The 16,001-nt window shown below is 42.5% G+C and overlaps 1 protein-coding gene across 1 annotated transcript; it reads right to left on the bottom strand.

Annotated features, from left to right (window-relative positions):
• Nucleotides 1–6,320: 6,320 nt before the first annotated feature.
• On the bottom strand, nt 6,321–7,286 carry LOC112124318 (olfactory receptor 6M1-like; the record flags this gene model as incomplete). Its single annotated transcript, XM_024222837.2, has 1 exon — nt 6,321–7,286. A coding segment is annotated over one exon (966 nt), but the record flags the coding sequence as incomplete, so codon positions are not given.
• Nucleotides 7,287–16,001: the final 8,715 nt, after the last annotated feature.

The raw sequence follows: 16,001 nt of genomic DNA, 5'->3' as shown, positions 1-16,001 counted from the left end.
AGGTTTTCAGGAACAGGTTGGACCAATACCTGTCAGTGATGGTCTAAATTTACTTGGTCCTGCCTCAGAGGAAGGGGCTGGACTTGATGACCTCTTGATGTCCCTTCCAGCCCTACATTTCTATGATTCTATAGTCCAGGAGTTAGGGCACTCACCTGAGAAGTAGCAAATCCCTGCCCAAATCCCTTGTCCTGCTTGGGCAGAGGGGGGATTTGAACCAGGGACCTTCCACATCTCAGGTGAGCACTTTAACCACTGGTCTAAAAGTTATGAGGAAAGGCCTCTTTCCCCCAGGCCCCTGGCTTCTTGCAAAAACAGTGTAGGTGACTAGTGCCGAGAGAAGGTTTGCAGCTGAGACTCTCAAACACAGGGATGCACCTCCAGGACTTAGACACCAAGCTCTGCAAGAGGGACACCTCCTCAGGTTGGCATCTGCCTAGTCAATGAGCTGCCTAGGGTGTTGGTGTTTGTGGATCCCCTTCTGAAGTTCCCATCTGTCCCCATTCATTGCATGGGGACCTAGGTGCCTAACTCAGGCTTTGTGATTCCCAGTGATTTTTCTCTGAGCCTAAAAGTTAGGTATGGTGAAGAAAATAAGAATTTTCTTTGTGCATCTAGCCCTGGGTGCCTAACTCCCCTATGTGTCTTTGGAAATCCCAACCATAATTATTAATTAGCATACAAATATTTAAAATTAGAATAGTGATACTTTCCTCTGAAATCTATACATGAAAAATGCCGTAGAAGAGTGCATCATCATTATCCTTTAAAAGCTTTGTATATGTCCTGATTCCAGCACTACAGAGGTAGGGTAATTTTTCAAACGTATCTGCAGGTGGAATTTTCAGAAGTGTCTAAGTAATTCTGAAGTGCAGGGGGATTGAAAGTCAAATGAGTTGCTAAGGGACAGAATTTTAGAGGTCTTTAAGCACTTAAATGGGCAGCTAGATGTCTCGTGGGATTTGCGAAAGCATACAGGTGCCTAACTCCTATTGAAATTTTTGAGAGTTAGGTGCCTCTATCATTCTGTAGGCACCTAAGTACACATAAAAATCTAGCACCTTGAGGGGAATTTTCAAAAGCACTTAAGTGAGATAGGCGCTCAAGTCCCAGAAGAGCCAATGGGATTTGGGCATGTATCTCCCTTAGTCTCCCTTTGAAATCCAAACCATCTTAAAAATATCTATGTTGTAGAACCCTTTTCACATCCCTCTTCTGACAAGGAACTGATCCATGACCGCTGACATCAAGAAAAGTGACTGTCACAAAGGCAGAAGGCTTCATGCTTTCCATGTGTCGCATCCGAATGTTGAAATATGTGATTTTCCTTTTTAACCAAGTGGGAAAATGAAATCTGAAGTAGTTGAACTGATTTGAAAATAACATTTTCTTACACTGATAATTAAGACATGGCCAAACAGCATTTGAAGGAGATACAGAGCAGCGGCCTGTGTTATGCTGGTCAGACGAGATGATCCAAGTGGGTACATTCTGGCCTTAGATTGTATGAATCAAACTTGGTCTTGAGGCTAAGGCACTGCACCAGAACTAAGGAGAGCTAGGTTCAATTTTACACTTTGCCACACACGCCCTGTATTACCTTGGGTTAAGTCGTTTAACTTCTCTGCGCCTCAGTTTCCCATCTGTAAAACGTGGATGATAATAATAAAGTTTTCTCAAAACATTTGTCTGTCTTGTTATTTAGATTGTAACTCTTTGGATTTGGGATTATTTTTTACTATGTATTTGTACAGTGCTCAGCACAATGGAGGCTGCGATCTCATTTGGGGTCTCTGGAACAAAATATAATTAGGGCTAGTCAAATTTTTTATTAAACAATTATATTTATTGAGAAAATGTATTTACACAATATACAGTGGAAGAAGAGGCCACCTAAAAACTCTGAGACCATTCAAGGATTTTTCCCACTGTTATTATATAAAATGTGTTGGAGTATGTGATGTAGGAGTTGGGCATCACATTTATATGTAAATAATTCTGCATACATAGTAGATACAAAGAAATACATGAAGGTCCAAACTCTGGAATTGTGGAGTGAAACTACTGTAAATAGGGCTGGTTACAAATCATTTAATCGTTAATTTTCAAAGTATTTTGGGCAAAAAAAAATATTTTGGACATTTTTTTCAGGATTTTTGCAACATTTGAGTTTCTATGAAAAAAATCAATTTTTTGTTGTGGAAAAAAGGAAAAATACATTTTTTGTCCAGCTATAATGGTAAACAATTAAGTCTGATATTTTCAAATCCTTCTAAAGATCAATTAATTAATTTCTTATGGAAACCGGTCATTAAATCCATTTTGCAGATTCTAAAATCTCATTCTGTAAGTTTTATTACATTTAATAAAATACACTCTGTCCATAAAAAACTGCCTTTACTCAAAAATGGGTTTTTCCCCAAAAAATGTTGACATAGTTGAAATGTTTATTAGAGATGGTGAAAAATGAAAACTGTTTTTTGAAAAAAATAAGAAATGCTAATGTTTTTTTTATTTCTGTGTTTGAAATTAGCCCATTTTTCATTTGTGCAAATAGTTTTAGATTAAAAATATATCAAAAATGTTGTCAGTTTTTGGTAAACAAGAATGTAAATAACCAGTTTGATAAGTTTTTCAGTAACAAAAATCTGCAAAATGCATGAAATTCTCCATGAAAAATGTCGTCAGAAGGCAATTTTTGATTAAAAAATGGGTTTTTTTCATCAAAAAGTTTTATTTGTGATGGTCTTGTTATCTTTATATGGTGGGGTTGTTATCCTAACAAGCACAGGTGATCAGTAATTGGCTTCAGGAGTCTTGTGAAAAACAACATATTCAGCACATCCCTCTCTTTCGATATCTATTTACCTATTCCCATGCTCTAACACAATATACCTCACTCTCCTATGACAGCCAGGAATAGATCCCAGAAATCCCAACTTCCAAGCAGCTATTCTGTCTATGTTGGCTATGGTTACATTGGATATATTCTGTGCCAAAATCCCATTGATTTTCAATAGGTGTCTAAACATTTTAAAAATGTGACTTATGAGATTCATTCATAGTTTCAAAAATATCTTGGGTTCTTTTTCACAGATTCCAAGGCCAGAAGAGACCATTGTGATCATCTAGTCTGGACTACTGTATAACACAGGCCATAGAACTTCCCCAACGTAATTCCTAGAGCTGATCTTTTAGAAAAACACCCAGTCTTGATTTAAAAATTGTCTGTCATGGAGAATCCACCATGATCCTTGGTAAATTGTTCTAATGGTTAATTATTTTTGCTGTTAAAAATTTAAGCCTTATTTTCAGTCTGAATTTGTCTAGCTTCAACTTCCAGCCATTGAATCATTTAAGACTTTTCTCTGTTACAGTGAAGAGCCCATTATTAAAAATTTGTTCCCATGTAGATACTTATAGATTGTAATCAAGTCACCCCTTAACCTTCTCTTGGTTAAGTTAAATAGATAGAGCTCTTTGAGTCTATCATGATAAGTCAGGGGTGGGCACATTTTTTGGCCCAAGGGCCACATTGGGGTTGCAAAACTGTATGGAGGGCCAGGTAGGGAAGGCTGTGCCTCCCCAAACAGCCTGGCCCCTGCCCCTATGCGACCCCTCGCACTTCCCGCTCCCTGACTGCCCCCCTCAGAACCCCCCCACCCATCCAACCCCCCCTGCTCCTTGTCCCTTAATCACCCCCTCCTAGGACACCTCGTCCCTAACCGCCCCTGGGACTCTACCCCCTATCCAACCGCCTGCTCCCAGTCCCCTGACTGCTTTGACCCCTATCCACACCCCACCCCCTGACAGGCCCCCTGGGACTCCCATGCCTATCCAACCCCCCATCCCCTGTCCGCCCCCCAGAACCTCCACCCCATCCAATCGCACCCTGCTCCCTGTCCCCTGACTGTTCCCCAGAACCCCCCCGCCCCTTATACAACCCCCCGGACCCAGCCCCCTTACCATGCTGCTCAGAGCAGCATGTCTGGCAGCTGCGCCGCCTGGCCGGAGCCAGACACACTGCTATGCGGCTTAGCAGGAGCGTGCAACCCCGCCGCCCAGAGTGCTGCCCATGCGGCAGCATGGCTGCAGGGAGGCGGAACAGTGGGGGAGGGGGCAGGGGCTAGCCTCTCTGGCCGGGAGCTCAAGAGCTGGGCAGGATGGTCCCGCAGGCCGGATGTGGCCCCTGGGCCGTAGTTTGCCTACCTCTGCTATAAGGCATGTTTTTCTAATCCTTTAATCATTGTCATTGGTCTTATCTGAACCCTGTCCAATGTAGCAACATTCTTCTTGAATTGTGGGCACAATTCCAATATTGGTATGAGGCTGCAGAATGCGTTAAAGCAATGGCTAAAACCTGCTAGGCTTTTTTGAAAATCCACCACCAAATCCCTTTGAATATCATTGGGATCTATGTAACTAACTCCCTTAGGTTCCTTTGAAAATGCATCCTCATTTTCACATAGGGTATTGTACAGGCCAATACATCTTTACTAGAGCTGGCCGGAGAATGGAGCTTCCATCCCACAGGAAATTCTGATATTTCAACTATTGGATTTTGTCCTGAATCAGGATAAAAAGATCAAAATAGCAAAGTATTTTGCTGAAAGAAAGGTTAAAAAAAATTAAATTCAGAGACGTCAAAACCAAAATGACTGATGCCCCTTGACAAGACACAGACATTTGAGGGCATTGTTCCAGAACCTTGGGAACTTTTGTGATTTTTAAAAGATTCAGCAGTTGCTTCAATGCATACTGCAGCCTCATACCAACATAGGAATTGTTACAAAGGTTTAGATCCATGGTCCATTTAGCTCAGTATCCTCTCTCTGACAGTGGCCAGTGTCACATGCTTCAGAGGAAGGTGTTAGAATCATATCAGGCGGATGTGGGATACTCTTACCCACGTGAATAATGGATAATGGTGGATAATCAGCTGAACATGAATTCCTAGTGTGACGCTGTGGCCAAAAGAACTAATGTGATCCTGGGATGCATAGACAGGAGAATCTCAAGTAGGAGAAGAGAGGATATTTTACCTCTGTATTTGGTGCTCGTGCGACTGCAGTTGGAATACTGTGTCCAGTTCTGGTGCCCAGAATTCAAGACAGATGCTGCTAAGTTGGAGAGGATTCAGAGAAGAGTCACAAGAACGATTAAAAATGACTAGAAAAAAAGCCTTATAGTGATAGACTCAAGGAGTTAAATCTATTTAGTTTAACAAAAAGAAGGTTAAGGGGTGACTTGATCACAGTCTATAAGTATCTACATGGGAAACAAATATTTAATAATGGGCTCTTCAATCTAGGGGAGGAAGGTATAACATGATCAAATGGCTGGAAGTTGAAGCTAGACAAATTCAGACTGGAAATAAGATATAAATTCTTAACTGGGAGAGTAATTAACCATTGGAAGAATTTACCAAGGGTCGTGGTGGATTCTCCATCACTGACCATTTTTAATCAAGATTGAATGTTTTTCCAAAAGATCTGGTTTAGGAATTACTGTGGGGATGTTCTATGACCTGTGTTATACAGGAGGTCATACAAGATTATTACAATGGTCCTTTTAGGCCTTGGAATCTATGAATCTATGATAAAGAGCTCATTCTGACTATTAATACTGAGACACTGAGTATTTGGGATTTTCAATGGAGCCTAAAAGAGTTGGGCCAGATTTTTAATGGTATTTAGGCACCTAAACATGCAGATGGACACTTAGTGGGATTTTGAAAAGTGCCTAGTTGCCTATCTTCCATTGAAATCATTGACAGTTAGGCACCAAGAGCCATATTTTCAAAGGTATTTAGGCAATGGGATTTTCAAAAGCATCTAAATTCCTAGCACCCATTGAAATCAATGGCCCCTCGCCCTCAAATCTCATTGCAATTTAATAGAAGGTGGGTGTCTAACTCCTTTAGACCCCTTTGAAAATCCCAGAAACTCTTTTTATTTATGTTACATGAGTGCCTGTAAACAGAGATTGGGACCCCATTGTGGTAGGCACTGTATAAACAGATGGTGCCAGGAGACAATTCTTGCCCTGGAGAGCTTATAGTCTAAGAGTGGGGATATCAAAAGCAATGGCTTGATTGAGGAGTTAGGACTTGAGCTTTTAAATTACTTAGATGTTTTGAAAAACCTAACCTAAATGAACAAAAGGTGGGAGGGGAAACAGACTCTGCTAAGGTCACACAGCAGGTCCAGGAATAGAACCCAGGAATCCTGAGACTAAGTCAAGCTCCCACCCCACTAAATAACAATGCCACTCAATGGATAAAAGCAGCAATTCGTTATTGAGATGAAGATGTATGTGTATCAAGGTTCTGGTTGCAGAACAGAGCTCTTTATAGTCAAGCATTCCTTCAGGGCCTCTTTGACCTTCTCGTTCCTTAAGGTGTAAATGAAAGGATTCAGTAAAGGGCTCACTATGACCGTGAACACAGCCACCACCTTCTGGAGGTCTAGGGAGCGGCCCTGGCTGGGTCTGGCATACATGAAGATGGCACTGCCGTAGAAGATAGAGGCTACCGTGATATGGGAGGTGCAGGTAGAAAAGGATTTTCGCCTGCCTGTTGCTGAGGGGATGTGCAAGACTGTGGTGATGATGTAAAGGTAGGACACTGCAGTAAAAGTCAAGGATGTGAGCAGAACCACAGAGGAGAGGACATACTCGATCATGAGGAGGAAGTGTGTGTCAACGCAGGATAGCCTCACTAGTGGGGCATAGTCGCAGAAGAAATGGTTTATCACATTGGGGCCACAGAAGGGAAGCTGGCACAGCAAAACAAGTGGGCAGAGGGTGGAGAGAAACCCACCCAACCAACAACCCATGACCAGGAAGACACAGACATGCCCACTCATGATGACAGGGTAGTGGAGCGGGTGGCAGATGGCCACATAGCGGTCAAAGGACATGACAGCGATGAGGATGAAATCCGTAGTGCCCAGGAAGAAGTAGAAGTAACACTGCATGATGCAGCCCCAGAAGGAGATGGCTTTGGCCTGGGAGAGCAGGTTCTCCAGCATCTTTGGAGTGATGGAGAAGACAAAGAGTATCTCCAAGAGGGAGAGGTTGCAGAGGAAGAAGTACATGGGGGTGTGGAGGCGGAGATCCACACACACAATGGTGATGATGGCCATGTTCCCAATTAGAGTCAAGGCAAAGATGGCCAGTAGCAGCATGAAAACCAGGAGCTCCATGGGCTGTGATAGTGAGAAGCCCAGAAGCACAAACTCCATCACCACATTGCTCTGATTGTTCGTTCTTATTTCAGCTTTCGCCTGCAGAATAGAGGAAGTTGAAAAAGCCTGAATGTCAAGTTTTTGACAAATTAATTTCAATAAAATAAAATAAAAGAATAATGAGAATACAAACAAACAAAATAACCCACCAAAACCGAAATACATTTCTAGGGTTTTTCCGGCCAGTTACAGAGCTCATAAAAAATTTATGACACTTTAAAACGTTGACAAAATCTTGACATTTTCAAAAATATAGATTTTCTGGAAAAAACTGTATTTTTTATTTTTAAATTCCCATTTAAGTTTTTCCATTCTATTAACCACAACTGGAGAAAAATTATTAGTATTTACGAGGTTCAATTGAACATAAACCTTCATTCTAAAACATTTTGCTAGGCTTTCTCCTGGTGGGATCAGAAAACCAACAATGCAATCAACCTCTCAAGGGGTCCTATGGTGGCCACATAACTGCTCCCCAGTTTAGCACAATGAAAGAAAGATCTAAAAGCCAAGATATGGTTCTTTTATGCAGTATCAGTTTTGACAGATAGATTGGTACATAGATATCCAAAAGTATCTATACGCACATGAATAATCGGACAGAAACACACACACATAGATGGGTCTGCATGGGGATAGATAGATAGACAGAGGGAGGGAGGTAGAGACAGACAGATAGAATTATTCATTTCAATTCCTTTCAATCTTCAATGCTCTTCAAAAAATCATGCATAGAAACAAATTTTGGAACGTTTTACCTTACGCCATAGGTGTAATATGGTTGAGGCCTTGGCTTCTGACTCCCATGGAAATCTCTCTCTGTGTCTGTGCATCCCAAGTTTGTCTCCCAAGTTTCTGTCTCCCAAGATTCTGTATAAATATGTGAGGGGAAAAGTGCCCCTCTGTTATTTATATTTTCCTCTTGATTCCTAGTGCCTTACCATTGTTATGTCCAAAGTGTTCGTCTCCATTCACAGAATATCACAAACAGTGAGTGAAGGTGGTTATTTAAATTCATACTGCTGGGTACCTAGGGAACCATACACCCGCACCATCTAAATTCAATTCAGATAGGCAAATGTCTTTGGGACAAAAACACTCTGTAAATTCAGCCCTCCCTTGAATTGTGCTCAGCACTGGCTTTAGTGGTGAGAGTATCCCATTCTGCTCCATGAAGCACAATTCCCCCTAGCACCATGCTGGGGCATTGGGGTCAGCACTGACCATAAGGGGAGAGCATCATCTATTGAACCCCACACCATTCCTTGCAACACGGCACCCCCTAGCACCATGCTGGGGCATTGGGGTCAGCATGACTGTGAGGGGAAAGCATGTACTGAGTCATGCACACTGCCCCGGAAACACAAAACCCCCTAGTGCTGCACCAGGGCATTTGGGTAAGTAGTGGCTGAGTCACCATCACACATGCTATTTCCTACGGTTATGGTATTCATTGTTGGTGCCCCATCTAAATGTTGCCCCTATTCTAAATCAGGAAGTGATGTAAAAGGTCCTAACTTAAGGCAGGTAAATCAATAGGTGCATGTTACCCAGGTGGTTCTGGCACAGATTTCATAATGCACCAGAGACACAAAGTGTGCTGGATATATTGGACAATAGATGGTTAATGAGTCAGATCCTCAGATGGAATAACTTGGCATAGATCCATCAAAGTCAATGGGCCAGATGATCCCCAACTAGTGAAAATCAGCTGTCCCCTCACTGAAGTAAATAGGACAGATCCTCAGCTAGTGTAACTTGACATTAAAGTCAGTGGATCCAATCCACAGCTGGTGTTAATCAGCAGAGCTCAATTGAAATCATTGGGCCTAGACTGATCTACACCAGCTAAAGATCTGGCAGCAGCTGAAGATCTGGTCCATTGCTGACCTGTCAGAATCTTCCTGTATTTCTACTGCTCCTGCCAATGCTAGACCCTGTCTTTGAATTTGTCTTGGAAGGAGTTTGGTGTATGGGGCATGGAACAGGAGAGCTGGATTTATGGAATAGTCTACTGGAGCTGGACAAGAAAAGAGGTCACAAAAAAAGTTAGGGGCAAAGATTTTCCAAACTGACTAGAGATTCTGGATGCCCCAATTTCTGGCATCCCACCTTGAGATGCCTTAAAAGGGGGCTCCTTTTAAGAAAGTGCTAAGCGTCTTTCTTTAAAAATCAGGTGTCTCAAGTTGGGCACTCTAGTATCCAGAGTTATTAGCCATTTTAGAAAATCTTGGCCTAAAAGCCCACTCATCTCAATGTTGGCACACTGGAAAAGAAAAGAAAAGAAATACAATTTCAGCAGCTTCTAATCTTCTGTCACAGAAGCAAGTTACCAGAGGTTAATTCCCAGCTGCAAAACCAGTGCAGAATTAAATGAACTTTCTTTAACTTTATTCCCAGAAGTTTTAATTACCAAGAAACAAAGGTTTTAATGACAAAGAGACAAGTTGCGTCCCTTTGAGGCATCTACACAAACAAAACATTGTGAATTGGGGGAGCCTTGGAACTAATTAGTTGCTGAAAGTTTTGGGGAAGACAGTTCACCAACTTTTCCTGAAGTGCCTTATGTCACCAGCTTCTGAAGCAATCAGCACAAGAGAAGAGCACTGTTTATCCAGGTTCAGTCTCAACTTTGCAACTGGACCTTGCAGAAAATTAGTTGTAATGCTTATCTTTCATGACCCACATTTTCACCTTAAAAGGACATAATTTGAAGAAGGTGGGTGCTCCACCCTTTTTGAACATCCGGCCCCTTCAATGTGTCTCAAGTTGGGCACAGTAAATAAATAAATCCATAAACCAAAGCACCAAAAATCACTAGTCGCTTTTGAAAATGAGAGCCTCAGACATCCAGCTAGATAGGGCTGGCACAGAGATGTTGATTCTGCTCCTACTCAAGTCAATGGGAAAACTCCTGTTGACTTGAATGGCGCAGGATCATACCATAGTTGTTAACCATCTCAATGGTTAAATGACCCAGTTTGTTTGGAAGTTACTCTTAGTCTATACTTGGAGGTTAGGAGGAATTATATCCTGGAGGCAGTTTATCCAATAACTGACTTCACTGCACAGTTATTTGTGTTGTCAGATGCCACCGGTGTAGTTCTCTGCTCTATCCAATGTTGATAACAGTTGGCTGCATGTGTGTGTTCCCTCTGTGTGCTGCCCCAGCTCTGCGCAGATAGCTGACACAGCAGACCCAGAGAGAACCCCCAATGACCACAGACTCCGATAAGCTATGAAGGCACCCAACCAGGTTTATTGTCAAATGTAACACAGCTCCCCAGATCAGATGTCTACAGTTCTGCTAGTACATATGTGCTCCCTGACAATGGACACAGCTCAGTCAGTGGCAAGACACTCCACTGCCCCCTAGGCCAGACAAAGACACCACCCCAGGGCTGCATTCTTATACACAGGTACAAACAAGTTACACATCACTCCTGATGTATTGAGGTGCAACCCCTCTATGTAGCAAGGTGCCGCCTCTCACCTTGCACATGTTGGTTTGGGTCCTCTGATGGTGTCACTAGACTAGATATGGGGACAGAGTAGGCAACGAGGTTTGCTACAGGGATTGGTTCCTGGGTTGGTGTTTCTCTGGTGTGGTGTGTAGTTGCTGGTGAGTATTTGCTTCCGGTTGGGGGGTTGTCTGTAAGCGAGGACTGGCCTGTCTCCCAAGGTCTGTGAGAGTGAGGGATCATTTTCCAGGATAGGTTGTAGATCGTTGATAATATGCTGGAGAGGTTTTAGCTGGGGACTGTACATGATGGCCAGTGGTGTTCTGTTATTTTCCTTGTTGGGCCTTCCTGTAGTCGGTGATTTCTGGGTACCTGTCTAGCTCTGTCAATCTGTTTCCTCACTTCCCCAGGTGGGTATTGTGGTTTTAAGAATTCTTGATAAAGATCTTGTAGGTGTTTGTCTCTGAGGGATTGGAGCAAATTCAGTTGTATCTTAGGGCTTGACTGTAGACAATGAATTGTGTGATGTGTCCTGGATGGAACTGGAGGCATGTAGGTAAGTATAGCTGTCAGTAGGTTTCCAGTATAGGGTGGTGTTTATGTGACCATCACTTATTTGCACTGTAGTGTCCAGGAAGTGGATTTCTTGTGTGGACTGGTCCAGGCTAAGGTTGATGGTGGGGTGGAAATTGTTGAAATCCAGGTGGAATTCTTCAAGGGCCTCCATGGGTCAATACGATGAAGATGTCATCAATGTAGCACAAGTAGAGGAGGGGCACTAGGGGACGAGAGCTGAGGAAGCATTGTTCTAAGTCAGCCATAAAAATGTTGGCATACTGTGGGGCCATGAGGGTACCCATAGCAGTGCCACTGACTTGAAGGTATAAGTTGTCCCCAAATCTGAAATTGTTGTGGGTGAGGACAAAGTCACAAAGCTCAGCCACCAGGCATGCTGTGGCCTCATCAGGGATACTGTTCCTGACAGTTTGTAGTTCATCCTCATGTGGAATATTGGTGTAAAGTGCTTCTACATTCATGGTGGCCAGGATGGTATTTTCAGGAAGATCACCAATGCATTGTAGTTTCCTTAGGAAGTCGGTGGTGTCTCGAAGATAGCTGGTAGTGCTGGTAGTGTAGGGTCTGGGGAGAGAGTCCAAATAGCCAGATAATCCTGGTGGCAGTCCCAAAGGGGGTTTCTGTGATCCAACCCATCACAGTATATTTGTGCTAACTATCTGTGACCCTTCCAGACTGCCCTGATGTACTGAGCCTCTCAGTGACCCCAGAGCACCAAGTCTGAATAACGGGACAATCCCTAAATCTGACGTGATTGGCTCCTGGCAATCCCAAACTCTGGAGGAGGTACTTTTACAGGGTCAGTGAAAAAATGGCCTGCATCCTGCTGCCCCCACATGTGCTTGTTGGCTCCATCATGCTTCAGATGCTCAGGGTGGCCTGGTTGCTGTCCAGAGCGTACGACTGCCAGAACTGGACTGCAGAGTCCACCCAAATTCCTTGGTCCAAGAAGGGTAACACCATGCATATATCTATGATGGTGGCAGCCTCGTTCCCTTGCAAACATTGGGGGTGTTTGTCATCAGGGAAATATGCTGGGACCACCATATCATGCAGCAGCAGCATAGGCTGGGATGGGTTTAAGTGAGTTAGGAACCCCATGTCCACTGAAATCTAGTGGGAGTTAGATGCCTAATTCTTTTAGGTCCCTTTGAAAATATCACTACATTGGTTAGTTGTAGCTGGTGTTATGTGTTCGGTGGGAGTTGGGGGCCTAACTCACTTAGGCCAATCTGAAAATGTCCCCTGCCACATTCATCACTCCCATTCCCATTGGGTTACATGGGATTGTGATAGCTGGAGATATGGGACATCTCAGGTAGAGCTGGTCAGAAAACGAGGACTTTTTGGTGAAACTATTTTAGCAACCAAAACCCAAATATTTACAGCCCCAAATGGGCACTATTTAAGCATGGAAGGCATTCCAGGAAGCTGTATGTGTAACCTGGCAGGACCTGGCCTGTTCCTACAACAGCGCCCGCTCTTGTTCCCTGCTTCGGACTCTGGCTGTGTTCTCCAGCTCTGATTCCTGGCTTGACTCCTGACCTGTCTCTGGCCCTTGGCTTGGATCTTGATCCCTGACTAGACTCCTGATGCTGACTCTGAATTTAGGACTGACTCCTGGTTTCTGACTCTGGCTCTGACCCCTGCTCCAGCCACTAGGCCCTTCTCCTGCTCTGACCACATGACCTGAGTCCTGGGCCAGACTGCCCACATCCTGGTCGTGACTGCTATGGCTGGAGAACACCATAGACTCACATGTAAAACTCAGACCATCTTATTGCAAAAGTGCCATCTCTGGCCACTTAAGCTCACAGAGTTCAGCCCTTTGCTGTTCACCATGTAAGGGTGGGATTGTCACAAGTACCAGAGCATGAATGTGACTCTTGCTCCTAGATGACTTAGGATTCATCTACACTGCAATAAAAACTCACGCATGGCCATGGCTGGCCTGGGTCAGCTGACTTGGGCTCATGGGGCTATAAAACTGCAGTGCAGATGCTCCCACTTGGGCTGGAGCCTGGGCTCTGAAACCTGGTAAGGGGGGAGGGTCTCAGAGCCTGGGCTCCACATCAAGCAGGGACATCTATGCTGCTATTTTTAACCTTGCAGCTCAAGACCCATGACCCCAAGTCAATTGAGACTCAGTGCTGCAGATTTTTTATTGCAGTGTAGACGTACCCTTAGGTGCTTTTGAATATCTCACCCAAAGGGTCTATGGCACATTGCTGTGCAGTGCCAACTCTCAGAGGATAAATCTATCTCATTCGCTGGCTGTGCCACACAGATGTATTTCCTCCTCTTCTTGGATATAGTCAAGTGTTTGCTTCCATGTCCTACAACCATTACCTGGCGATATGCCACCCACTGCATTACACGTCCAGAATGACCAAGGGGGCATGCATATGGCTGACACTGATCTCCTGGCTGTGTGGCATCCTCATCCCACTGGGAAATGTGGCTTGGATATTCATCCTGCCATTCTGTGGGCCTAATGAGATTGAACATTTCTTCTTTGACTTCCTTCTGGTGCTAAAGCAGGCCTGCATCAACACATCCCCAGACGCGGTCGCAATCCTAGCTAGCAGCACGCTCATCACTGTCCTGCCTTTGCTCTTCACAGTGGGATCTTACACATGTATCATAGGCACCATCCTGAAGATGCCATTGGTGGAGGGCAGGTCTAAGCCTTTTCCACCTCTTCCTCTCACCTCATCATGATGACATTCTTCTACTGCTCTGCTTGCTTTATGTACTTACAACTCATATCCAACTACTACCTGGACTGGGACAGGTTCCTTTTCCTGTTCTACACAGTGGTGATGACCATGCTAAACCCAATCATCTACAGCTTGAGGAGCAAGGAGGTAAAAGGGGCTCTGTGGAGAACCTTATAGAGAAAATTGTTCTCCTAAGAATCACTTGGTTGGCATTTTCAAGGGGACACATTGGCGTTACGTGTAAAATTTGGGTAGAGCTAGTCATAATTTTTTTGACCAATTTTTTTTTTCAAAGAAAAAGACAATATCATATAAATCACAATACTTTGTAAAAACCGGTTGATTTCAATGATTTTTTTATTCAATGGAAAAATATGATTTTTCATTTATTTTCAGACACCTACTTGTGTTTTGTTTCTGTTTTCAAAACCTAGAAAAAATAATCAGGTTTTGGATTTTTTCCCTCCACCCTGTTTTTTAACATTTCCTCCTTTTTTTTCCCCACTGGGGGTGAAAGAATGAGAGGAAGAGGAGAAAAAGTGGGGAGTGGGAATTCAAAAAACAAAATTTCAAAAACAAACATTTTAGTTTTTTGAAAAACAAAATGAAAAGAAAATTAAGATTCAAAACAAAACAAAAAATATTGTTTAGAATTTTTAGTCAAAAATTGAAAAGTTTCACTGAAAAATTTAAAAAGGGAAAATTTTCTTCAAAATTTTTAATCAGAGAAAGATTTTGATTTTTTTTTGACAAGCTATGTCTGTTTTTTTAACCAACTGTTTTAGTCCCCTTTGAGAATCCCAACTTTCTTTTCTTTCCCTTCTCCCTTCTTCATGTTCACTCACCTCCTTGCCCTTTGTCAGCCTTGTCTATCTAGGCAGAGATTTTCAAAGCCACCTATTGGATGTGGATGTCCACATCACAACAATTTTAATGGGAATTGGCAATTCAAATTACTTACACACCTTTGAAAATCTAAGCCTTAGATTGCTTTAGGCCAGGAATTCTGCATGTGTGTCTGTACAGCATCTGACACAGTGGAGCCCTGATCTCTTTTAGCATGGTTGGAGCTATTAGTTGCTCCTTTAATACAAGTAATAAATAGTAATAATCCGCAGGATAGTGAAATTATGAGTCTGCATTTTCTCAGGGTGCTGGCAGAAAGTGGTTTGGGGCTGTGATCTAGGACACTGTCTCCTGTTGTTTGAAACCTCCCATGTTTAGGGAAACAGGACTTTGTACATTTTTTGTAAATAAACAGGATTGCATCATAGATAGCAGGCTCCAGCATCAATATGTCCTAACTGGAGCAACCTGCAAAACCCTGATTTTTTTGGCTAGTTGCTCAGGACAAAAGGGCTAATATTTAGGGCTGTCAATTAATCACTATCAACTCAAGCGATTAACTCAAAACAAATTAACTCAATTAAAAAAAATAATCGTGATTAATCTCAGTTTTAATCTCACTGTTAAACAATAATAGAATACCAATTTAAATTTATTATGAGTGTTTTGGGGAGTTTTTCTACATTTTCAAATATATTGATTTAAATTACAACACAGAATACAAAGTGTACAGTGCTCACTTTTTATTATTATTTAAAATGTTTTGTTATTTAAATTATTAATACTAAATTAAATTGGTATTCTATTATTAACACTGCGATTAATTGTGATTTATTTTTTTAATCTCGTGATTAATCGTGATTAATTTTTTAATAGTTTTACAGCCCTAATAAACATCCATCCCTTTTTTGAACAGTTAATCCCAGACCTCAATGATATGAAGCAGTGGGTCACCATGCATTGATCAAAAAGTATTTATTTTCCTGAGCTTTAAATTTGTTACCTTGTCAGTATCACTGGATGCTCTTTTTATGCCGCACCATCTCACTAGGACGTCCTGTTTAGTTGTTTGTCCACTGAAATCCCTAAATAATTTTCATTATTAGTATTATTTTATTATTTGTGTTACCATAGTGCATAGGATCCCTAGT

Source organism: Terrapene carolina, unplaced genomic scaffold, assembly GCF_002925995.2.
Source record: "Terrapene carolina triunguis isolate 2854851 unplaced genomic scaffold, T_m_triunguis-2.0 Scaffold34945, whole genome shotgun sequence".
NCBI classification, from domain to species: Eukaryota; Metazoa; Chordata; order Testudines; family Emydidae; genus Terrapene; species Terrapene triunguis.
Note: the sequence above shows the minus strand (reverse complement) of the source record. Positions and strands in the feature narration are given on the sequence as shown.